Source organism: Vulpes vulpes, chromosome 2, assembly GCF_048418805.1.
Source record: "Vulpes vulpes isolate BD-2025 chromosome 2, VulVul3, whole genome shotgun sequence".
NCBI lineage: Eukaryota > Metazoa > Chordata > Mammalia > Carnivora > Canidae > Vulpes > Vulpes vulpes.
The window spans coordinates 3,034,718-3,057,904 of record NC_132781.1 but is presented as its reverse complement, the minus strand read 5'-3'; the positions used below and the strand labels follow the sequence as shown (position 1 = coordinate 3,057,904).

Genomic DNA, 23,187 nt, shown 5'->3' with positions numbered 1-23,187 from the left:
CTACAAGGTTAAGGTTTGAGGGGGCCCAGCCAGATCTCAGACAGGTCTGGAGTCCCAGCAGGGACCGATGTGACCTCAAGGCAGACATAGGGACCTCCAGGCTTGACCTGATCCCCAGGGAGACCGGGAGCTGCAGGGTTTGCCGGGAAGGCAGCAAGAGGGAGCCAACACAGAGGCCACGAGACCTGCTCTTCCCTGTCCCCCTAGACCAGAGGCCGATGCTGGGTGGATGAATAGAAAAGAGAGACTTCGGCATAGTTGCTCCCCCCAGAGACGGAGCATCACCTAAGGGCCGTTTAGTGTATCTCTAAGAAGTACGTTTTGATTGTAAGGATGAAAATTTATTTATTTTATCACGAAGCTACGGGTAAGTGCTCGGAATAGCTGGTTAAGTAGGACTTCACATCGTCTGTGCTCGCCTGGTCACGGCTGGAGGGAGCTTTGTGGCCCTGCTCCCCCTTCTCCTGGCCAACTTCCCAGGGCTTTGCAGTCTCTGTCCTCCCCGGGGACCACTGTCTCCTGCTCCACACGTCTCCTGCCGCGCGGCTGGGGCTCAGGTTCCACAGCCTTAGTCATCACCCCACGCTTGGGGTTTATGGAAGCTTGGGGCCTCCTGAAGTTCAAAGTCTGCAACCATAGTAAAGAGGCCCACTGGACTGGGCTTGGGTAGCAGCTGCCGCCCAGCGCCGGACACTCCCAGCTGCACAGAGGGCTTTCGGAGGCGGGGGAGGAGAGCCTCCGGCTGGCCCAGGCTTGGCCCTGTGGGTCCCAGCCCTGCGTCTGGCCTCCTTGAACTTTCTGCTTCTGAAAGAGGAAGTCAACTATCTCCATTTTGACCTCGACCTCGGTCTGTACTCGCTAACTGATTAAATTCTTCCTTGGAGCTTATCTCTTAAGTCTGGGTGAAAGACCCTGCGGGCATAGCATCTCGTGGTGGGGACCTAAATTACCCCCTCAAGCCACGAGGACTGCCCTGAGTCACCAAGACCCCCGTGACTGACCCCAAGACAACGATCAACCTGACCTTCACTGCCCACCTGCACGTCCCCACCCACCTTTGTCCCACACTGTCCTTATATAAACCTAGAAGTGTTTTCAGCACTTTGGGCACAGTCTTTGAGACGCTGTGCTCATGTAGGGGAGGCCTCACTGGAATAAATTCCTTTCTCGTTTCCCCACGACTTGTCTCTCTGCCTGTGGATTTTGTCAGTGGCATGAGGCGGAGCCTGGTCTGCCTGGGACCCCCGGGGCCAGGTGCTCGTGCACCTCTGTACCCCGGCTACACTCCCCCCTGCTCAGGCCTCCTTGTACCACATTCACTGTGAACTGTTCCCAAGATGCAGGGGACGGGCCACCTGTGAGAAGCCTTCAGGCTCTGTGAGTTTGGGGACACCACAGCTCCTGCAGAGCGCAGATTTGGGGTACAGAAAAAATTCATGACTCAGTGGAGTACGATGCATCATCTACCACACGTCCCTGCTGCTGTTGTGTGACTCCAGTCCCTGTCTCTTTCAGGGGGTGCAGATGGTCTCTCTAGGGGTTCAGTGATCTCCCCACCCCCACCCGGCAGAAAAGCTGCTTCTGCCTCGGCTTAGATATTCATTTCAATGCTCCTCATCTGTACACGGGTCTCCTTTTCTATCCTCTTTGAACTGGTTTTAACATCTGCCCCGTTGCTTCGCGGATTAACGAGAAGAAAGACTTCATCTCTTGTCCCTATTTACACCTGAATGAGAATTAGGGTTTCATCTTTTCCTGAAAATTATCTTTTTTAAAAAAGATTTTATTTATTTATTCATGAGACACACACACACACACACACAGAGAGAGAGAGAGAGAGAGGCAGAGACACATGCAGAGGGAGAAACAGGCTCCCTGCAGGGAACCCTGATGCAGGACTCGATCCCAGGACCCCGGGGTCACGCCCTGAGCCCAAGGCAGACGCTCAACCGCTGAGCCCCCCAGGCGCCCCTGAAAATTATCTTTGAATAGGGTTAGACGACCCGAGCTCAGTGTCACTGCTGCAGCTACTGGATTTTTGACTTTCGGGCCACGGTTCTGCTGCAGGAGCGGGTTTGGTGCGGACAGACAGGGAGGCTCCGAACCGGGGATGCAGCGCAGCCGCGGCCCCGCCCCCGCAAGGCCCCGCCCCCACAGAAGCCCCGCCCACCAGGCCCTCGCGTAGGCCCCGCCCCCAGGCCGTCCTCCGACTACAAAGTCCGCGTCACCCGGGGGGCGAACCCAGACCGCGGTCCGCGAGTCCACAGCCGGACAGCGCTCTCCCTCCGTTGGGCGGGGCCAACCCCGCGCTTGTGATTGGCCGGCGGCCGGAGGCGGGGCCGGACTCTGGCCTGTGATTGGCTGGTGGTCGGAGGCGGGGCCGGGCTTGAGCTTGTGATTGGCCAGCGGGCGGCGGCGGCGGCGGCGGGCGCGGCGTCGTGATGGAGGCGGCAGGGCCCGAGCCCCGGGCGGCGGCGCGGCTGGAGGCGCCCCCGACCCCGGAGGAGGAGCGGGAGCGGCGGCGGGCGCGGCGGCGGCCACGGAGGAGGTGGGCAGGGGCGACGGGGGCCGCAGTGGCGGGCGGAGACCGGGGGGTCGTGCCCGCCGCCGCCGGGGTCCGCGCGGAGGCGGAGGGGCCGGCCAGTGCTTGCCCGCCCTTGCTGGGCCGGAAGGGGCCGGTGGGGCTCTAAGCTGGGGGGTCTCCGGGAGCGGGTGGCTAACGGCAGGAAGGGTGTTCCGGTCGGGGGAACCGAGTGGCAGAGGCTCAGCGGCAAGAGAGGGGCGGACGTGCCCTCCTGAGCCCGGGCTTGGCTGCTCCTTGGGGCATTTGCTCCCCCGGAGGAAGTCAGCAGCACCTGGACGGCCTTCCCGGAGAGAGCGTCCCTAACTTTGTTAGATCCCTAGGGGCGAGACCTGGCGCGTTTCAGGCTGCGCAGGGCTGGGAAGCACGTGGTTCGGGCTGGTGGGGAGGGCGTTCATCTTTGGGGAGGCACGTTGCCTTGGCGTTCTCCGTCCTCAGGGAGGAAGAACAGGTGCAGAGGTCATCTGGTACTCACGGCAGGTGTCCAGACAGGTGCGGGGGGGCGGGGAACTGAAGGTGGGGAAATCATGAAGGCAGAGGGAGGAGCAGCGTGGTGGGGTGACATTCCAAAGGAAGCATTTTCCTTTTTTATTTTTTGTTTTTATTTTTATTTTAATTTTTAATTTTAATTTTAATTTTTTATTTTTATTTTAATTTTTTTATATTTATATTTATATTTATATTTTTTATTTTTATTTTTATTTTTTATTTTTAATTTTAATTTTTTTATTTTTATTTTTATTTTTTAATTTTAATTTTAATTTTTTAATTTTAATTTTTATTTTTAATTTTTATTTTTAATATTTTAATTTTTATTTATTTATTTATTTTTTATTTTTATTTTTATTTTTATTTTTTTATTTTAATTTTAATTTTTAATTTTTAATTTTAATTTTAATTTTTAATTTTAATTTTTTAATTTTTAATTTTAATTTTTTAATTTTTTAATTTTTTAATTTTTTAATTTTTAATTAATTAATTAATTAATTAATTTTTATTTTTTTTAAGGAAGCCTTTTCCATAGTACTTCTCCTTTTCAGGAGACTCGAATGTCTCACCCCTTCCACCCACCCAGGGAGTTTCAAGATCCCCCTAAGAAAGGTCCAAGGAAGTGGCAGTCGAGGTTGGGCGATCCCTAGAGCATTTCCCACTCTGAAGCCCAGGGCCGGTATCTACGGCAGCTGCAGTGTTTTCTCGCGTTCTAGTGATAATGGTTGTCTTAAAAAAATTTTTTTTTTTTGAGGATTTTATTTATTTGAGAGAGAGCGCACCCAAGCGTGCACGAGCGGGGGAGTGGCAGGCAGAGGGAGGCCCCCGACTCGTCACTGAGCAGGAAGCTCGATGATGGGGGCCTCGATCCCAGGACCCTGGGATCACGTCCTGAGTCGAAGGCAAATGCTTAACCTGCTTTGTTGGGTCCTGAAACTCTTAGTTCTGTGAGTTTTCCAACCGCTTGGCCCCAACAGAACCTATGGACCTTATGAAGTATAACTTAGGTCTCCACAGGGTGACGTCTGGGGGGCTGTGGCAGAGGGGCAGGTGTTTGCTTATAGGACAGGGGAGCGCTGTGGGAGGCCCCGCCGTGTCGCTAACACCGGCTGCTGTGGGAGGATCGGCGCCTACTAGCCTCTTAGGTTCAACGCAGTATTTCCATAGTCTGCATTCAAAATGTAAGTCGGAGAATAGCGCCGCCTCCCCTCTGCATGTCTAGATGGGGCCTAGTCCATTTGCTTGTCAGTGTTCTTTTTCTTCATGCTTTTACTTAAAAAAGCATGGGATCCCTAGGTGGCTCAGCGGTTTAGCACCTGCCTTCTGCGCAGGGCGTGATCCTGAAGTCCCGGGATCAAATCCCATGTCGGGCTCCCTGTGTGGAGCCTGCTTCTCCCTCTGCCTGTGTCTCTCATGAATAAATAAAACCTTTTATATATATATATATGTATATATTTATATAATAATATATATATATATTATTTTTTTTTTAACTTCTCTTTGCTTAGAATTGAGGAGGAGGAGCAAGAAGAAGCAGTGTTTCATGATGTGGTCAGTTTTACCCCGGATCCTCTGCCAGGTGAGAAGGATGGAGGCTCTGCACGCTGTCTCTGAGTTCACTCTTGGGGCCTCGGGGTCAGGCCCGCCCCTTCCTGTTCTAGTTTTCTTCTCTGTTGTCAGAGCATCACTAGGGACCCCACACTTTCCATCGATTCCTCATTGTTTCCTCTCCTGACCAGGTAGATATTATGACAAGGACACCACCAAACCCATCAGCTTTTACTTCTCTTCGCTGGAGGAACTCTTGGCGTGGACGCCCGGCGTGGAGGACAGCTTCAACGTGGCCCTGGAGCCCTCCGAGTGTCGGCAGCCGCCTCTGAGCAGCGAGAGGCCCCGGACCTTGCTGTGCCATGACATGATGGGCGGGTACCTGGATGACAAGTAAGGCTCTGCGAGGACATCGCCCCATGTTAATTTTGTGGCCTGTTTTCCTTGCCCGGGACGGGGATGGAGGGAAGGAGGGAGGGAGAGCCGTGTGGCCGAGAACACCGGCTGGGTGGGGGAGTCAGGAGACGGGCCTCTGGACCACACTGCCCTGACTGGGCGAGGAGCACGGGCCTCCTCTTTCATCTGTAAGAGCACACGGGCCAGGCGAAAGCTGGTGCCTCTTGCAGCCCTGAAACCATTGGCTTCCGGGAACCGCGTGCCCTTGAAATCTGGTAGGCAGGGCGGGTACAGCAGTGGGCACCCTCTCCACACTCCTGGCCCCAGAGCGTGGTCCTCACCCGATCCCTTCAGCTCTGGCTTCGAATGTCCGGCTGTGACACTCCGCGCCTCCATAGTTGGTGCGCCATCTGCTCAGAGGTCTTAAACGTCTATAAAACAGTCTTGGACGGGACCATAGATGGGAAGGCTTGAGTCAGGGCCGGCCACCAAGGGCCAGGCAGAGGCAGGTGGTGACGTCTCGGGTGTAGCTCATGTGGTTATCAGCCTAGGCCGTCCTGGAGGAACCGCGTTAGGGACCAGTGCGGGGACACCAGGTGCCTGGAGCTTTTGCACAAGCCCTTGTGCTTGTCTTTTCTCCTGTCTTGTCCTTGTTGAGGCTGAAAACGCTCAGCCGCCAGGTGCAGTGGTGACTGCCGGCCGGGTCTGGTGAGGATGTTTCCCTGAAGACCTCTGATCTACCGGCCGAGGCGTAGTCCTGCTTCTCGCTCCAGCCAGCATCTACGCCGTGCCTGGTGCCCAGTGAGCTTCAGTTAGCGTCACTGGCCAGAACTGGAGAGAAGCTTCACCGGGGTCCCCGTGTCCTGGGTCCCGACTGCTCTGTTTCTCGCGCAGGTTTATTCAGGGTGCGGCGGCGCACAACCCCTACTGCTTCTACCACTGGCAGTCTATTGACATCTTTGTGTACTTCAGCCACCACACGGTGACCATCCCCCCCGTGGGCTGGACCAATGCTGCCCACAGGCATGGGGTCTGCGTGCTGGGTAAGACCCCAGGGCTCGCCTCCTACTCAGCCAGACTTGTTAGCACACCTGACAGGTGAGCCAGTGACGAAAAAGCTTGGCCTTTGCTTCTGAGTGAGTAGAGCTCCTCAGCTGGGGCTTTCTTGATAGGTTAGGACAGGCGAAGCAGACTTCTGGATGGGGCCAGGCCACTGGGTCACTGTCCTAGCCGAGACAGGGCAGCCACAGACAGTAGGCAACGGATGGGCGTGGCTGTGTGCCGCAAAACTGCAGCCATGAACCTAGGCGGTGGGCGGCCATGGCCCACAGGCCGCAGGTGGCTGCTCCGTGGGCAGAGTGGTTGTTTCCCAAGCTTTCTTCCCCCGCACCTGAATCTTTTATGGCCTGGTTGGCACTGATTGCTGGGCTCTGCCCGCAGGTGGTTTAATTCCCCAGCTCTCCGGGACAGCCGAGAATGTGAGCAGGCGAACAGCTTGCCGGCAATGCAGTTGCAGGAACCACGCTCTGCCAACTGCTGGGTTCGCCTGACCTCGTTTCTCTGTGTCCTGCCAGGGACCTTCATCACCGAGTGGAAGGAAGGCGGGCGGCTCTGTGAAGCCTTTCTGGCCGGGGACGAGCGCTCCTACCAAGCCGTGGCTGATCAGCTGGTCCTGATTGCCCAGTTTTTCCGTTTTGATGGCTGGCTGATCAACATCGAGAACTCTCTGAGCGTGAGCATAGCCTCCCTTCCGGTGCTTGCCCAGCCCAGCCCGTGGCCATGCGCTGTCCCTCCGCTGCTTTCCTCGGCCTCCCTGTTAGGGCAGCAGGAGCTGCTGCCTGCCTCTGAGTTAGAGCCGGCCCAGATTTCTGTTATTTCTCAGCGACACAGAATGTTCTCCGGCGCTGTGTCCAGACACCTTGGTTGGCTGAGCTTTGCCTTGGTGCTCCTTCAGGCCGACAGCTCTCCTTCCTCCTCCTCCGTCTGGCTTGCTCGGGCTGTGTGTGTGGCTTCCCTTCACGCTCCCTCCCCTTTCATGGCGTTTTGTCTTTCCTTGATTGCTGCGCCCATGTCCTTCCTGCTTCAGAAAGAAGGACAGTTGGGGCGCGGGTGGCTCAGGTTGTCTGACTCTTGATTTTGGCTCGGGTCATGGGACCGAGCCCCAAGTCGGGCTCTGTGCTCAGCGTGGAGTCTGTTTGTCCCTCTGCCTCTCCTCTGGAGCGCTCTCTTCTCTCTCAAACAAATAAAATCTTAAAAAAAAAAAAAAAAAAAACCAGAAAAAAAAACGAAGAAAGGAAGGACAGTGGGAGATATCTGGCTGGACCCTCCCCTCAGCGTCTATGGTGTTGGGGGGGCTCCAGGGACCGCGGCTTATTTGGAGTATGTGTTTGCTTCTGAGATGAAGCATCCTCCTGTCTGTCCTGCGCTGGGCACCTCTCGTGACAGGCCCACGCCTCACCGAGGGTCTGCTCTTCACCCCCCTCCAGCTGGCTGCAGTGGGGAACATGCCCCATTTCCTCCGGTACCTGACCGCTCGGCTCCATGAGCAGGTCCCCAGGGGCTTGGTGCTCTGGTACGACAGTGTGGTGAGCAGTGGGCAGCTCAAGTGGCAGGACGAACTAAACCAGCACAACCGGTGAGCCGGGCAGCCCTCTGGGCGGAGAGAGCGGTGGGACTGCGGCCTGCTTCCGGGGCCTGGCACACATGACCACCCCTGTGGGAGAGGGCGTGGGTGGGGTGCCTGCTCCTGGCCGCCCTCCGGTGGGACTACGCCAGGGGTTGGCACTGTGCTGAGGGCCGTAGGCCGTGCCTCCCTGGCTGGGGCCCTGCTCTTCGGGGCAGGCTGCGTTCTGGTCCCGGAGGCAGCTGGGTCCAGGGTGGGGATGGGAGGGGAAGGAGGGGGAGATCCGGGGCGGGCGGCCCTCACGGCTGGTCCTTGCCACCTGGCAGGGTCTTCTTTGACTCCTGTGACGGCTTCTTCACCAACTATAACTGGCGGGAGGAGCACCTGGAGCGGATGCTGGGGCAGGCCGGGCAGCGCCGGGTGGACGTGTACGTGGGAGTGGACGTGTTCGCCCGTGGCAAGGTCGTGGGAGGCCAATTTGACACGTACAAGGTGGGTGGTGGCCCTCGAGGCTGGGGCAGGGGGGGCGGGCTGCAAGCCTTCCATGGCCTGGTTTTCTCGGGGACTTTCCGTTCCCGTCTGCCCTCAAGGGAAGGAAGAGGCAACATTCTTCCCGGAGAAACATGGGTGACCCACCCGGGGCCAGGCTGTGCCCCGAAGCCCCAGCCTGCAGCCGCCCTGCAGTCAGGCGGTGCTTTGTCCACAGGTGTTCGCGGGCAGAAGCACCTGTTCAGACGCGCGCGTCCGCTCTAGCTAGTGGCTGCCTCTGCCTGGGGTTTCGACTGTCGGGTGGGCTCGGGGAGCTCGGGGCTAAGGACCCGGTGAAACAGCCAGTCTGGGGAAGTGCTGGTTTAATACCAGCGGGGTTTTCTCCGGCGAGGCCAGGCATGTCGGCAGCGAGGAAAGACAGGAGGGGACGGCCGGGGCTGAGGCGCCCGGTGCGGGGTCAACAGGGAGTCCGCTCGGCTCCTGGGCTGCCAGGCCTGCCCCTTCCCCAGGGCCACGGGGATGTTCTTGCTCATTAATTAAGCTCTAAGTGAATAAATTAATCCAATAACTGAAGATTCTCTCCACCTGCGGTGAGTCTGCTAACGTGACGACGGGTACAGTCAGGGAGACCCAAGCAGCCTGTGGGCGCCCCCGGCCCCCGGAGACCCCTGCCCGCTTGCAGCCCTTCTGCCCACCGCTGCTCCCCTCGGAGCTGGGAGGGAGCCTTGGCAGCCGGGCTTGGCGCTTCCAACTTACTGGGAAGGGGGGGGTCCCCGGACTTGTCTCCGCAGTCGCTGGAGCTGATCCGGAAGCACGGGTTCTCGGCGGCTCTCTTTGCACCTGGCTGGGTGTACGAGTGTTTGGAAAAGAAGGATTTCTTCCAGAACCAGGACAAGTGAGTCCTGCCTGTCCCAGGGGCTTTGTGATGGCCGGAGGGGGGAGCTCTGGCGATTTCTCTGGTTTCCCAGGACACTTAGGGCAGGCTGAGGGCTCAGACGGAGAGAAGCCAGCCATTGAGGCTGCTTCCAGGTGGTGTGGGGGGGGCCTGGCAACCAGTTAAGCAGGAAGGGGGCGAAGGTTGGGGACCTTGAGGGCCCCCCCAATTGCAGACCTGCATCTCCGGCACATCTGGCAGGGTAGCCCCGCTCCGTGGGAGGGATGCAGAGAGTGACCTCAGGGGTCCCCTGCACATTCCTCTGCAGGTTCTGGGCTTTGCTGGAACGCTACCTGCCCACACACAGCATCTGCTCTTTGCCCTTTGTCACTTCTTTCTGCCTGGGCATGGGCACGCGAAGAGTGCGCTACGGCCAGGTGCGCGGGGTCCCGGGTGGGCCGCCCTCTCTGACTTTGGTCTCCCCGGGAGAGGTGGGGGGCTTGGGTGGGGGGGGCTGGCGGCCCCGGCACTCCCTCAGGCGGCCCCATCCTTCAGGAGGAGGCGGAGGGGCCCTGGTACCACCCAAGCGCCCAGGAGATCCAGCCGCTGTTCGCAGAGCACAGGCTGGAGGGGGCCGGGCGCGGCTGGGTGAAGACGCACTGCTGCCTGGCGGACGCCTGGAACGGGGGCAGCTCCCTGCTTGTCCGCGGGCTGATTCCACGCGAGCAGGACCACGTGGCTGTGAGGTAGGTGAGTGTGTGGGGAGCGAGGTGCGGGGTCCTGTGCTTGCCCTCTCCCTGGGGAGCACTAACCTGGGCGGCTGGGCCGCAGCAGCCAGAATGAGGACGGGCCACAGCCAAGGTGGCCTTTGGGGTAAAGAGCACAGAACCTTCAGTTCACCCCCTTCCCCATTTTGAGTGTGTGATGCAGTAGCGTTAACTGTGTGCACATTGCCGGGCCACGGGTCTCCAGAACTTTCTCACTGCCCCCACAGGACAGCTCCCATCCCCACCCCTGCTGTTTCTGTGGGCCCCTCTCCTGAAACCTCTTCTCAGTGGAAGCCCATAGAATTCCAGGACCCAGAGTTGTCAGCCACGGAAGGATTGGGCCGGGGCGGGGGCAGGGAGGCCACCCCAGCCGCGTGCACCCTGAGCTCAGAATCCTCCCCGTTCCTGGTGGGAGGGGCCGTGGCCCGTGGGACCCGGAGTCAGGGGTGGGGGGCTTCTCAGCCGCTCCCGCGAGGCCGCTCACCCTGGGCCTCCGCCGGCAGGTTATTCTCTCTGCAGGTCCCCGTGCCTCCCCAGATTTTCCTGTCCTTGGTGTACAAGCTAGAAGGGGCTTCGAATGTCGGGGTGGCACTGGAGCTCACCACGGGGGATGCGGGTAGCTGCCACGTCGGCAGCATCTCGACGTTGAATGGTGAGGAGTAGGGCTCTCCTGCCTCCTGCGGGCACCCTCTGCTTCAGGGACACCTCGGGGAGGAGGGTCTAGAGGGTGCCCCAGGAGGGGGCCCCGGACAGGGACAGTCCCCCGTCAGCTGAAGCCTCTGGGCTGCAGCCCCCGCTGGGCAGCACAGTGGGGGGCTGAGGGGCTCCCCACCCTGTTCTCCTGCCCCCAGGGCCTTAGCCTGTTTGGCCATGAGTGCCTGGCACCAGCGGGGAGTCTGGTGGCCCCCGGGGCTCCCCCGGGTGTGGACACCTCCCTGCGTGGGTTCCTTTGGGCTCTCCTCATTCTCAGGTCCTGCGTCTCTTCCCCCGGCAGAGACAAGCTCGAGGCACAGTCCCCGACCCCTCCGGGCGCCCCCCACCAAGCTGGCCCGATGGGTGCACCGCTGCGGCCAGCAGCTCCATGGGGGCTGGGTCCAGCGGTGAGTCTCCAGCAGGGGATGGCCACATGGGGGGCTCGATTCAGGGGCCCTTGGGTGAGGAGCCCCAGAACTGGGGGGCTGGATGGGCCCTGGCCAACAACCCCCACCCCCCCAGGATTCAGGAGCCCCAGGACATGAACCCAGGAGGCTGCTGGGAGCAGTCACCGTCCCGCCTTGGGTTCTTCCCACCGGCCACAGGGTTCGCCTTAGGATGGACCTTCCTGCCGTGACTCGGGGCCTCTGAGCTGCCAGCCTTGGTGCTGAGCCGAGGGGGGCTCCCCACGACTGACCCCGCTTGTCCCCCGCAGCTGCTACAAGGTGAACCTGCGCGACTGCCTCCTGCGAGACCTCTTCGTTAGCTTCGCCCGGCCTCCGGGCAGCCAGGAGGAGGAGAGCTTCGTCTGCCGCCTCGGCGAGGTCCAGGTGAGGCTGCGGGCGCCACGCTGGGGCCCAGCTGAGGTGCCTCCCACTGCACGGGAGGCAGATGTGCCTGGAGGGGGGCCGCGGGGGTGCCGGGGGTGGCTGCAGGGACGCTGCAAGGGGGGCTGCAGGGACGCTGCGAGGGGGGCTGCAGGGGTGCCAGGTTGGGGGCTGCAGGGGTGCCAGGGGTGGGCACTCTGAACCCCCTGCGCACGTGGGGACCGTGGCGAGCCTTCTCTGTCCTGGCAGGTGGTGGATGCCAAGAGCCTGCTTGCCCCGCTGCCCCGGGTGCAGGCCGTCACCGTGTCCCACGTGCGCTGGCAGCGAGCCACCCCTGTGGAGGAGGGTTCCCCTGCTCGGCTCCGGCTCGGCTGCACCCTGCACTGGTCCTACCTCCTCTCCCCCATCCGATGCTTCCGGATCCACTGCTGCGCGGGGACTGGCGGTGGCGCTCTGGGCGGGGGGCCGTCGGGGCCGGAGCAGCCCGCGCTCCTGGGCCTGGCATTTGTCAACCAATATCGGATAGTGGACCTGGTGGTGGCGGCCGCAGGGCCTGGCGGGGACGGCCGCGTGGAGTTCCTGGTGGAGCCTGTCCCCAAGGAGGGGTTTCTGGTGCCACGGGCGGAATGGGGCAGGGCGGCCCTGCTCTACTCCATGCCCCGCACAGATGGGGCGTTATGAGCGGAGCGGGCACAAAACCCAGAGGCTCCTGCCTCAAGGCTCTGGCTACTGCGGCACAGCGCAGGAGGCCCCATGCGCCGGAGGCCCCACACGTGGGAGGCCAGGATTGGGGCTTTGTCGTCGTGGACGTTGGTCATAGGAAAACCAAGAAAGTGTTTGCCGGGCTGGTAACTTCCTGAGGTTAATGAACCCTTCTAATCCCTGCCTGGAGCTTGGGTTCCCAGGTGGGGTGACAGCATTTGGGGAAGCTAGTTCCCCTCAGGTCCACGAAGGGGGTTTCCTAGTAGGCTGCGACACGTGGGCTCCACCAGCTTAAATGGGACCGGAAGCCTCCGAGCGGGCCCAGGAGACAATTCCCAGGGTGAGGGCTGAGGGCACAGGGTGCCGGGCCTGGTGCCCCGGAGACTGGCCCGCTTCCCCTGTGGACGGGGGGCCCAGGGCCGGGCTGGTGCCAGCTGGCACCTCCCCTAGGCCAGGTGGGTGGCCACAGCCCAGACCCCGTGTGGGGCTGTCTGTCCCAGGTTACTGTCCCCATGAGCCAGAGCCACTCGTGGAGCCTTCCCATGGCCCCGTGCCCTCCGGGTCTCTTCCAGGTGGTTGGTGCCCGGCCCGGCCTGGGCCTGGGCCGCGGGAGCCCTGGTGGGGGCCCTGCCTGTGGCTCCTCCCAGGGCTGGGGTCCCTGTTTGTGCAGGTGCTTTGATGACCCTCTCCACGGGGCCCCTTCCTCTCTTGCTTCTTGGCCTTCTCGCACCTTCCTCCCCACTGCCTGTGCTGAGGCTGGCGGGAGGCTCTGGGGGGGCGCGGTGAGGGAGCGGGAGACGGCTCCTCCAGCCGCACAGCTCCCCGTTGACCCCTGGGCCGCCGTGCTGGCCTCCTGGTGGGGGCTGGGGGGCGCCTCCACTCGCAGCCTGGGGTACCTGCCCAGCTCCTCTCCTGGGCCCAGCTGCGTCCCTCGGGCTGGGGGGGTCTCTTATCCCCGGGCCTCACAGGGCCATCAGTGGGGGGTACTTGCCCATTGCTCTGCCCTCCACCTGCGCTATGCGAGGGGGAGCGGTGCTGAGGGCCAGGGCACCCCAGCTGGGGGTCGCACCAGGGCTGGCCTGTCGCCCTGGGTCCGCGGGCTTGGTTGTAGGCTGTAGGGAGGGCAGAGGCCACCAGGCGGCAGTGCAGCGACACTGCCTCCGCGGGTCGTCCGGAATTTGGGATTCCGAGAGGTGTTGGGGTGTCCCGGTGAACGGTGAGGGGAGCGTCGTGCCTGTCATGGTGGGACAGGGCACGTGGCTGAGCCAGCTCCATCCGGTGGGGAATGGGTTTGGCCAGCAGCAGGGCGGTAGCTCAGGAGGGTGCCTCTGCTGGCCAGCTGGGACGGACGGGCCACCCGCACCCAGGCTGGCCCTGAGGACCTGGACAGCTCAGCAGACCTGGGGGGACCTGAGCCGCTGCCACTTGGAGCTGCTCACATCGTCGTACTCTGGCTTTGGACCTTAGGTTTGCCCTGAGCCTCTCCTGCTTGGTAGTTCCAGGGGGGTTGGGTGGGGGCTCCTGGCCCTTCCCCTCGTGTCCCCAGAGGCGGGGGCCGGCGGGGCCGGGGGCCTGGAAGCCAGTGGCTGCTCTTCATTCGTGAAGCCTGTTTGCTTTTATAAGTGCAGGTTCCCCCAAATACCTTATGCAGAGGAGGAGGCAACATTCATAGAGCAATTTTCTTGCAGTCTGGCGGGTGGGGGGGAGCAGAGCGCGGTGTGGGGGGGCCACCCAGCCCCACGGAGAGCAGAGGCTCGTGGGCAGCAAAATCCGTGTTAGCGCTTAAGCCCGCGTCCCGGGGAGGGGGGGTCCTCGCTGAAATAAACCACCCGATGTGACACCTGAGGAGTCAAGCTGGTGAGCTGTGTTGGGGACGCGACGCCTCGGATTCGGAACCTGGCCCAGTGTCTCCAAACCCAGGGCTTTTAAGCTCTTGTTTGACTTCTGCTTTCCGTTCTTTTTTTTTTTTTTTTAAGATTTTAATTATTTATTAGAGCCAGCTCGAGAAAGAGCAGGAATGGGGGAATGGGGAGGGGAGGGAGAAGCAGGCTCCCTGCAGGGCAGGGAGCTCGACCTGGGGGCTCCATCCCAGGACCCCAGGGTCATGACCTGAGCCCAAGGCCGCTGCTCCACCCACGGAGCCCCGCATGGGGCGCCCCGGACTTCTGCTTTCCCTCCCGGTTCTGCTCCGTCTTCGGGGAGGCGGCTTCCACCGCAGCCTTCTATGGATGGGAGCCTGCCCCCCCGGGCTCACCCTGAAGCAGCCCCCTGTCCCCCTGCACCCCCCGCAAGGAATGGGGGTCTGCTGATACACATCAGGTCGCAGGCCGGGGTGTGATCGGAGCTCCCACCCCCGCCACCGCTGGCCTGGCCGCTGGGCAGCCCACGACGTTGGCCTGGGCCAGGCGCTCTGCGCAGGAGCCTCCGCTGGGAGGGGGCCGGGGTGGCCGCCGCCCTGGAATCTGCCCCACCGGCGGGGCCAGGCTCGCTCTGGCTCTGGGTCCCTCGCCCAGAAGGGTCCCCTGACCCCACCCCTCTGCCCCGGCCCCGCGGAAGGCCATGTCCTGGGACAGGCTGCCCGTCCTGCTCCCCCCGCCCCCACCCCAGGCGCGCCGCACACCACCTGCCCCTCCACCCTCCTCCACCCTCCGGGCCGGGAGCTGCCAAATCAAAAAGAGTTGTCCTGGTTTGAAGAAAGAAATCTTTATTAATAATCTTAATAATAATACTGTTGATTTGAATGGTCACACCTTGGAAGCATACAGAATGGTAAGAAAGGAAGCCTGGGGCCTGGCTGCAGTCCTGGGGCCGGGAGGGGGCCGCGGCGGAGCAGCAGGGGCTCGGCCGGCGGGCGGGGTCTGTACACGGGAATAGAAAAGGGGCTCATTTCCGGAGCTTCAGGAGCTGATGCTGAATATATAAAGTGAGGTGTAGGTTTTTTTTTTTTACTTTTTATTTTTTTTACTTTTTAAGTTTCATGAGACAGTGGAGCCATGTTGGGAGCCTACGTCGGTGGTTTTTTGCTGCTTCCCCTCCTCCAGCTCTCCCTGCCTGGCCGGGCCCTCCCTGCCGCTCCCCGGCCCTCCCGCCACCCCCTCCGCCACCCCGGGACCCACCGGGACCCACCGGCGCCGCCGCCGGCCCTGCCCTCCCCGCTCTCCCTGCTGCGCCCGCCCGTCATTGCCAACCTCCCCGTGCGGCCGGGCGCTGGGCCCCCTCCCGGCCCCCCGCTCCCCTGCAGGCAGAGGTGGGGAGGGCGGCCTCCCTCCCACCGCCCGGCCCAGGCCGCCTCCACGGGGCCACAGGAACCCGCCATCGGGGCCTGAGCGCGTCCCGGCCCGAGACCCCGCCCTCCCGACGGTCCGGGCTGATCCTGGGCGGCCACGGGCCCCGGAGCCCCTTCCAGAGTTCTGGAACCGCGTCAGCCCTTGGTATGGGGTCGGCCCCCAGGGCTGCTGCTCAGACAGGCTCCTGCGGCCCACAACGCCCAGGTTTGCAGAACACCCCAGGTTTGCAGAACACCGTGTTGGCAGCATGGCCCGAGGGGGAGCCGGGGGCCCGAGGGTGACGGGCACCGGCCGGAGCCAGGGACCCCGGGAACGGACAGCCGTCCCCCCCATGCCCGGTCCGGCCGTCCCCTCCACTGGCACAGTTGGCAACAAAGGTCAAGTCCTGCTGGCTGCTCTCCCTGCGCAGGCCCGCGGCCTGTTCCTCCGCTGGGCCCCGCGTGCCCTGGGAGTGGGGGCCGGAAGGAAGACTTGGTAGAGACGCGGCCCCTTCCCCTCCTCGCAGGCCGGCGGCGCGGCCCGGGCGCTCTCCTGGGTGGGCGCCCGGCGGGACGTGCTCCCTCGCTGCGGTGTGCGGCGCCACGCGCGACTTGGACGTGGTGGATGCTTCTTGGTTTGGTTGGTTTTTTTTTGTTGCTTGGATCTTAACATCTTTTTTTGTTTGGTTTTTTGTTTTGTGATTTTTTTTTTTGTTTTTTTGTTTTTGTTTTTGTTTTTTGTTTTTGCCCTTCATGGTCCAAGAAGGAAACGGTGGAAGCTTTCACTACAACAGAAACAGAAAGGCAGGACTTGCAGTTTCACGGAAGCAACTCCGGGGCGTCGTGAGGACAGACGGGCCCTGGCGAGCGCGCAGGGCAGCGGCCGGGAGGGCGGGAGGGGGCCCCGGGCCCTGACGTCCTAGCGCCTCCCCCCACTGTCCTCCAGGCCCAGCTCTAGGAACCCTTCGTGCGTGACCTCCAGGGCAGAGTGTGGCGGGGAGGGGAGACGTGGGGGCGGCAGGAGCAGACGCAGTGAGGCCCAGGAAAGGGGGGTGCAGGGGAGGAGGGGGGCAGGGGCACCCGGCTGCTCTGTGCGGGTCAAGGCGAGGGCAGGGCGGATGGACAGCACCGCACAGGCCATGAGGGCCCGGATGAGGCGGCGGTGCTCCGGGCGGAGGGGGGCGGGGGCCGGTCCAGCAGCGGGGACCCACGCCCTCCAGCCGCACCCAGAGCCCAGCTCTGGCCCACGAGGGGGCCTGGGCTTCCCTGGCCCGAGACCCTTCCTCCAGGAGCTGCCTGGCTGCCTCGGCAGTACCAGCGGGTCCCAGCGCCGGGGCCCCAAGGCCGCAGAGCAAGGCATCCAGCCTCTGGACGGGAGGCTGGCGCCGGCCGTGGGCCTCCCCTGCTCCTCACCTGCTCGCCCCTTCTGGAATGTACCCCGATAAAAGGATGTTTCCAAGCCTGGGGAGGGGTAAGGGGTTCTGGAGCCAAGTGCAAAGGCGGCCAGGCTGGCCGGGCCCCATCTCGGGCAGTGCTGGGGGGCCATCCTGGGAGCACGGCTGGAGGGACCAGGGGCGGGCTGAGGGCGCCTGGCTGGGGGGGGCGGTGCGGGGTGTGGGGAATTCCTTCCTGCACTGTCATTTCCTACATAGAGGCTAAGTGAGCCCTGAGGCTGCTGTGGCCGTGGTGGGGCCGCCTGTACCATGTGCTTGCGACTGCTTGGGCAGGAAACGTCCTCAACAAACTCGAACCCGAAATGTTAGTCTCAGCTGGATGGGGTGGTGGGGGCGAGGGGGGCGGACGGGCCACTCTCGTCATTAGCTGGGTGACGGGAAGGTCGGGAGGGAGCACTGTCTCGGCCAGAAACCCCACGACGAGCGGACAGGAGCTCCGCCTGACGCCCTAACCCCAGGGAGGGACGGTGGCGCGGGGTGTCTTCGAGGCTGCGCAGCCCTGGGGCTCTATTGCTAGTCGTGGGGAGAGGTGGTGCGCCCGGCCTAGCCCCTCCCCCTGTGCATACCGTACCTGAAACGACTTGGGGGTACAACGTCAACAAAGTCAAAATAGGAAGCAAGGTTTCAGACATACAGGGGGCACCAGGGTCAAAGACACACACGCCATCGTGAGGGGCAGGGAGACCAGCTGGCTGGAGGTAAACCCTATGGGCTTTGGCGTCGCGTGCCGCGGCCTGGGGGGGGCGCACTGTCCTCCTGGTGGCTGTGCCTGGTTTTGGACTGCTGGGTTTGGTGTGTACTGGGCAGTCAGTGTGAATGCTGCTAGGGGCTGGGCCCTCTTGCTAGTAGGGGGTGAAGCGGCTGTACCCTCCTCGGCACAGGCTAGCCTGCAACATCAAAGATGACAAACAGCCAATCAGTACCGCCTTTCGGTAGGGGGGGAAAAAGCAAAAAAGAAAAAAAAATAAGGAAAAACAAAAAGAAATAGCTAAATCCCATTTTTTTGCCCCCCTTAGGAAGGTCTGCCTTGGGGAGAGCAGGTGCCGGTTCTCATGGCAGCGGTGGGGGGGCCCTGGGCCTAGTTCTTCCGTGGTAGGGGCGGCCGGTGGGCGCCAGGGGGCCGCCGGGGTCATCGGCCGCTGCGCTCCTAGGTAACAAGGCTGGAGCTGCCTCCCGGCAGCTCTCTTGGCTCAGGCCTGGCCCTTCCTGGCCCTTGCTCCTTTGTGGGGGCCGGGAGGAGGTCTGGGGGGAGAGCCCCACCTCTGGGCGCCCGGCACTGCCTGCCCTGGGGCAGGACTCAGGAGGGTGGAGGGACCCTCGTCAGGGTTCCCCGGGCCTCGGCCCCACCAGGACGGGCTGTGCCGGCCCGCCCAGCTCCTCGGAGCTGTAGGGGGTTTCCTGGGGTCCCTGCTCTTCCCCCAGGTGCTCGCCTGGGCCCTCCGTCCTGCCGACGAGGACAGGCCTTGGGTGCTCTTGCTCCCGTGTCCCTGGGCCGCCCTGGATCAGTGAGGTCTCCAGGGGAGCCTCCTCCCCACCAACCAGTTTCAACAGAAAAAGGAAGATGGTGAGTGCCAGAGGAAAAACTTGGGGGAAAATGCAGAAAATCCTACAAATAAAAATGAGAACACAAGAGGGGCCTCTGTGAATGAGTGAAAGCTTTCAGCCAGCAGCCGCACAGAGGGCCGCGCTGACCCCGGAGCCGAGGGGCCGCTCCCCGGCCCCGCTCCCTGGGGCTGCCGGCAGTCACCGCGGGCTGCTTGCCATGCCGCAAACGTGTTAAAAATCAAAAAAGACAAAACAAAAATTGGGAGAGAGTAATCAAAACCAAGGAGGTGGAACAAGGAGTCCGTGTTGGCTCTGACCGTCCTCCCCCCTCACACCCCGGGAAAATGTGTTCATCTTTGATGCTGGACGCCAAGCTAGCTAAAACCCGACATTAACAGCCCCTGGGGCGGGGGTCACAGAGGCAGGGGGTCCCCTGGAAGCGGGTTTCGGGGTACAGAGTGAGCTGGGCTGCATGTGTCGACAGCTGGCCATACACACACACACACACAGACACACCGGCTGCCGCGGGCCCACAGGGCATGCGCAGGGGCTGGGGAGAGCCGGCCCCGGGGCCACAGAGGGGTCTGGGTGGGGGGCCGTGGGCAGCCCTGGCCCCTGGCCTTGATGCGAGGAAAAGTGCGAGGGAGCGACAGGACACAGAGGGACGGCGGCGGACACCCCCCCACACGCGGCGCGGTGGCCCTGCTGGCCTCTGGAGCCTTAGAAAACTGGGCGAAGTGGGCATGCCAGGGTCTCCCCAGAGGGCCAGGCGTCCTTCCCGGGCGGCCGACCGTCCCGGCGCACCTGCTCCCTCAAGGTCCCCGAGGGTGCCAAGGGGCAAGTCCTCCTGCAAACTCCCATCTCGGCCTTGGTCCTTCCGGGCACTGCTCAGAGGTCTGGGTCCCTGTCCTGGGGGCCTGCCCACCCCCTCCTGGCTGTGGCGCCAGGCCCTCCTCGTCACGCTGGCGCCATGGGCCGGGCCGCCCCCGCCCCCTTACCATGGTTCCAATGCTGTAGGTCGCCGCGGGGCCGATGGTGTGGTGGTAGGGGTCAGCGGCTGCATAGACTCTGCCGTAACTGCGGAGACAACACAGGGAAGGCCGGAGGCGTGGGGGCTATGCGGGCAGGTGGGGGGCGGCAACAGGTCTCCCACCTCCTCCAAGACATTTCAGGGGCACCCTCCAGTGTGGTCCCACCTGCGAGCCACCCCCACCTCCGCCCGCCTTCATGCCCTCCTTCCTGCCCGGGCAGAAGGAAGTGTCCAGAACACGGCTGGCCACCCTCCCAATTCCTCCAGTGTGGGCCGACCTGGGCGAGGGGCCAAAAGAACCCCGATCCCCAGGAAGATCAGGGCAAGGTGGTGCGGAAAGGCTCCGAGCAGGACGAGCGGGCGTGGGGGGTGGGCAGGGAGGTCACCGCGAAGGAAGTGGCGCTGCGTCCCCTCCATGACCTTCCTCTTAACTTATTTTGTGTGTGAAGCCCCAGCCTCTTGGAGGACAGGGCTGGGCGGAAGGGTGTGCTGTACACCTGACCCCCCCACCCCCGACACGAGATGCAGCCAGAAGCTTTGGAAGGTGGGGGTCGGCAGGTGCCCCTGGGCGGGAGGAAGAGGCGGCCCTCGGGCCGAGCCCACCCTGCGCCAGGCACTGGGACGTCTGCGCTTCCCTCAGCGAAGCCCAGTGGCCCTGAGGCCAAGTGCCCGTGTGCCAGGCTCTGCCACCCCCGGACCTGCCCTCAGGACAAAGAGCCACCCCCCAGCCTCTGGATGTGCTGGCAGCCGGCCACGCTGCCACCTGGGGTCCTCACACCCCTGGGGGAGGGCACGCGGCCTTTCCTTCTCGGAGCTGAAGGGTCTCAGACCTGGAAGCCCTGAGCGGGGTCAGAGGCGTGCCCAGGGCAGAAGCAGAGCCTCCTCGTTACCCTGCTCCCCGGAGGGGAGGGGTCAGGGCTCAGGGGCTGGGAATTGGAGGCCCCCCCGACCCCTGTCGTGCCAGCAGGAAGTCAGGGGCTCACTGGCTCAGGAGTCTCCGACCTGCTCCCCTCTGTCCAGACCCTGCACCCCAGGAGGAGGCCCCCCCGGCCTGAGCCCACCCCTGCAGGGACCCTGCTGCCCTACTGCCATCTTCACCCCGACTGCTGTCCCAGCCATACCTGTCGCTGTAGGCCGCTGCCGCCGCCGCAGGCTGAGCGTATCTGTAGGCTGCATAGCCCCCCTGCGGGGTAAGAGCGGGGAGAGACAGCACAGGGGCTTAGTGGGGGCGGGTACAGCCTTGGGCAGGTGCGGACTAGCCCGTACAGGCCTGGGGGCACCCAGCTTCGGGTGTAATGGAGGGCTCAGGACTGCAGACTCCCAGGGGCATGGTGTCGGGTGAGGCAGGGATCCGGTACCTAATAGACGCCCGGTTGTGTCTGTGGCTTTGGCACATGCTAAGGGCCCAAAGACCTGCCCCAGCCCAGTGAGCCCAACTTTGACGTCAGTAGACGTGGAAAACCCAGGAGTGACTCCGGGCCATCAGGGACCCTGGGCAGGGTCAAGAGCAAACCGAGATCGCGTCTTGGCGCCAGTGCAAAGGGACTGTCGAATTATGAGCAACTGCCCAGGATGAAAGCAGGGTCTCCCCTTGGGCTGGGTGCGTGTGCGTGTGCATGTGCGTGCGTGTGTGTGTGCGCGCGTGTGTGGGGTCGTCAGCTGCGGCTCCGCGGCAGCCCCATGAAGGGACAGAGAAGCCACAGGACCCCACCAAGGGGTCTGCCCTGGAGCCCCTGCCTCCTGGTCTCTCTCCGGGCCTCCATATCAATAGGGTGCCCATGGGGGCTCACTCAGCACCCCCAACGTGGTTAAGGATACGGGAGAGTCGCCCCCGCCCCCATCACCCAGCGTCCTGTGGATGCGAGAAGACGTGGGCACAGACCGCCTAGGCGCAGCTGTGCCCAGGTCCCCGGGGACCAATGCCCTGGGCACCCTTCCTGGCCCCAGTTCCAAGCACAGGGTGGGATGGGTGGGGGCCAGGGGCTGGGGGCGGGGAGGTGAAGACCCTGGAATTCGGCTGAAGGCCGGGCCCCCCACCCCCGCTCCCGCCTGGGGCTGCACTTACATAAATCTCAGCACCATAAAAGCCATCCTGATACACGACCCTGGAAGCAAACGGACAAGAGAGTGGTGGGAACGCTGGAGAGGTGGGGTAGGCCGGCTCCGGTGTCTGCTGAGGAGGGAGGGGGCAGGGTGCCAGCCCTGCCCATGGGACTGGCATTTTAACAAGCGTTTGCTCCAGTGCCCTGTTTTGGTATAACAATAGAGTAACACCCTTGCTGGTCAGCTCCTCTCTCCCACAAAGCCAGGGGCCCCTCGGCCCATGCTGCTTACCCTCCCCCCACCCAGCCCAGGCAGCTGTCCCCCGAGGGGCGGAGGGCACTGGGCCCGGGAAGGACCAGGGAGGGCTCAGCAGGCCCCCACTGTGCGCACGGGCCAGCCACCAGCCCGTGCAATCATCCAGCCAGGTGCTGGGGCTCTGAGTGTCCCCCAAATGCCAGCGACCCTCGGTTCCCATGGCAGGGTGGGGTTGGGGTGCCGATATGGGGCACCCGCAGCTCAAAGGTCGGGGTGGCCCCGGCGCCCCACCCCCCCCCGTTCCAGAAAGGCTGCCCAAGGCCTCCCTCCCCACACCCCCGGGGCCGCTCTCCACACCTCCCTCCCGGTGTCTCCCTCCCCAGGTGCCTCCCCAGGTACTCACGCTCCATAAGTTGGGATGGGGGGTGGGGGCGGCGCAGCCCGAAACGTGTTATACACGGCCCGGCCCCGACCCCGTAGGTGCGCGCCCCGGTAGGCAACGGCTGTGCCCGTGGTGGGGTAGGGGAACCCCGTCACTGCGGGAAAGGGGGCAGAGGAGAGGCGGTGAGAGGGCAGCCGGCCAGCCCGCCCACACCTGTCCAGCCCCGCGCCGGCCCGTCCCGGCCCTCCACCCCGCCGGGACGGCTCCAGCCTGTACCTGCATAGAATTCAGGCCCATAGACCGCGCCCACCACGGGATTTAGCTTCCAGCCTAGAAGAAAAGCAAAAAAACCCCAATCACCATCTTCCCCATCCTCCCCCCACCTGCTCGCACTATCCTGGGATTCCCCCCACGGGGGGCCTCTGCAGCCTGCTGGCCCGACCCCCTCCCTCTGCAGCCAGGCTGGGTACTGGAGACCTGCGGCCAGGTCTTGGCATGCTGTGGTCTCTCTAAATAACGGGGACCAGGTCGCTCCGACCCCCTTCCCCGGGGCATCTTTGGGATTCTTTTCAAACTGGGGCCCTCCCCGGCCTGCCTCTGGGCCTGCCCAACCCCAGGCACCAGCCCAGCAGCTGGCAGTCTGCAGTCTCTGCAGGAATTAGGAACTCTGGTGGGGTGGGCTGCCTGCCAGGAGGGGCCGAGGCTGCCCTGAGGGGGTGGGCCTGTGCCGCAGCCTCCTCCCACCTCCTGCCCCAAAGCCTCTGTCTAGGGTGGAGCCCCTTCCCCACTGCCCAGTCCTGCCCGGGCTACCCCCAGAGCAGCCAGGGAGCGGCTCCCTGGGGAGGAAATGGCCTTAGGACTCCAGGTAATAGGACAACTAACCCTTCCTGGGCATGTCCCCATGTGCCACACTGTTCTAAACCCACCCAACGGGATGGGAGTCACAGCCTCCGGTTTTACAGAAGAGCAAGTGGAGGCTCGGAGGTGCAGCAGCCTCACATCCCAGAGCTGGAAATGGCAGACCCGGATGCCCACAGCCACATTCCAGGCCATTGCCTGGCCCCCAGCTGTCAGGGGCGCCGCCTCTCCCTCTGCAGGTGGGCCGGTTCAGGACCCCCCGCCCCCCTGCTCAGGACCCCCGGCTCAGGACCTCCGGCTACGGGGCTGGGCTTCCTCTCCCAGCAGGGACCCAGGTGCAGGAGTGAAGCCTGCTTCCACCCGAAG

The 23,187-nt window shown here is 62.8% G+C and overlaps 2 protein-coding genes across 21 annotated transcripts in view; one reads left to right on the top strand and one right to left on the bottom strand.

The window, feature by feature from the left end:
• The first annotated feature begins 2,351 nt into the window (after positions 1 to 2,351).
• Positions 2,352 to 13,829, top strand: ENGASE (endo-beta-N-acetylglucosaminidase). Of its 2 annotated transcripts, none has more exons than XM_072746476.1 (14): positions 2,352 to 2,548; positions 4,579 to 4,649; positions 4,810 to 5,011; positions 5,909 to 6,057; positions 6,589 to 6,746; positions 7,501 to 7,649; positions 7,964 to 8,129; positions 8,918 to 9,021; positions 9,329 to 9,437; positions 9,556 to 9,746; positions 10,271 to 10,419; positions 10,762 to 10,867; positions 11,176 to 11,290; positions 11,537 to 13,829. In XM_072746476.1, exons 1-14 carry the CDS (start codon positions 2,442 to 2,444, stop codon positions 11,966 to 11,968), a joined length of 2,208 nt encoding a protein of 735 aa, XP_072602577.1. In that variant the 5' UTR covers positions 2,352 to 2,441; the 3' UTR covers positions 11,969 to 13,829. The 2 variants fall into 2 exon arrangements, with proteins under 2 accessions (XP_072602577.1, XP_072602578.1); XM_072746477.1 differs by having other exon boundaries at positions 2,501 to 2,548; positions 4,814 to 5,011.
• Positions 13,830 to 15,879: 2,050 nt separating this feature from the next.
• The window catches only part of RBFOX3 (RNA binding fox-1 homolog 3), a 407,797-nt gene continuing 400,489 nt past the window's right edge, over positions 15,880 to 23,187 (bottom strand). For 6 of the 19 annotated variants that reach the window (XM_072746486.1, XM_072746488.1, XM_072746489.1 and 3 more), the window contains 6 exons: positions 22,240 to 22,293; positions 21,985 to 22,117; positions 21,349 to 21,388; positions 20,405 to 20,466; positions 19,252 to 19,330; positions 15,880 to 16,039 (listed from right to left, as the gene is read on the bottom strand). In XM_072746486.1, coding sequence (XP_072602587.1) covers positions 16,037 to 16,039; positions 19,252 to 19,330; positions 20,405 to 20,466; positions 21,349 to 21,388; positions 21,985 to 22,117; positions 22,240 to 22,293 — 371 coding nt within the window. In that variant the 3' untranslated portion in view covers positions 15,880 to 16,036. Of the gene's footprint in view, positions 17,596 to 19,251; positions 19,331 to 20,404; positions 20,467 to 21,348; positions 21,530 to 21,984; positions 22,118 to 22,239; positions 22,294 to 23,187 lie in introns of all 19 variants that reach the window. The other 13 variants (XM_025999888.2, XM_072746479.1, XM_025999885.2 and 10 more) reach the window with 5 other exon arrangements.

What these genes read in the sequence shown, in the direction of transcription:
- ENGASE (XM_072746476.1), top strand. Translation starts at nt 2,442, where the DNA reads ATGGAGGCGGCAGGGCCCGAGCCCCGGGCGGCGGCGCGGCTGGAGGCG. An exon ending in GAAGAGTGCGCTACGGCCAG is followed by an intron (nt 9,438 to 9,555) that starts GTGCGCGGGGTC and finishes CCCATCCTTCAG; the next exon opens with GAGGAGGCGGAGGGGCCCTG. An exon ending in CAGCATCTCGACGTTGAATG is followed by an intron (nt 10,420 to 10,761) that starts GTGAGGAGTAGG and finishes TTCCCCCGGCAG; the next exon opens with AGACAAGCTCGAGGCACAGT.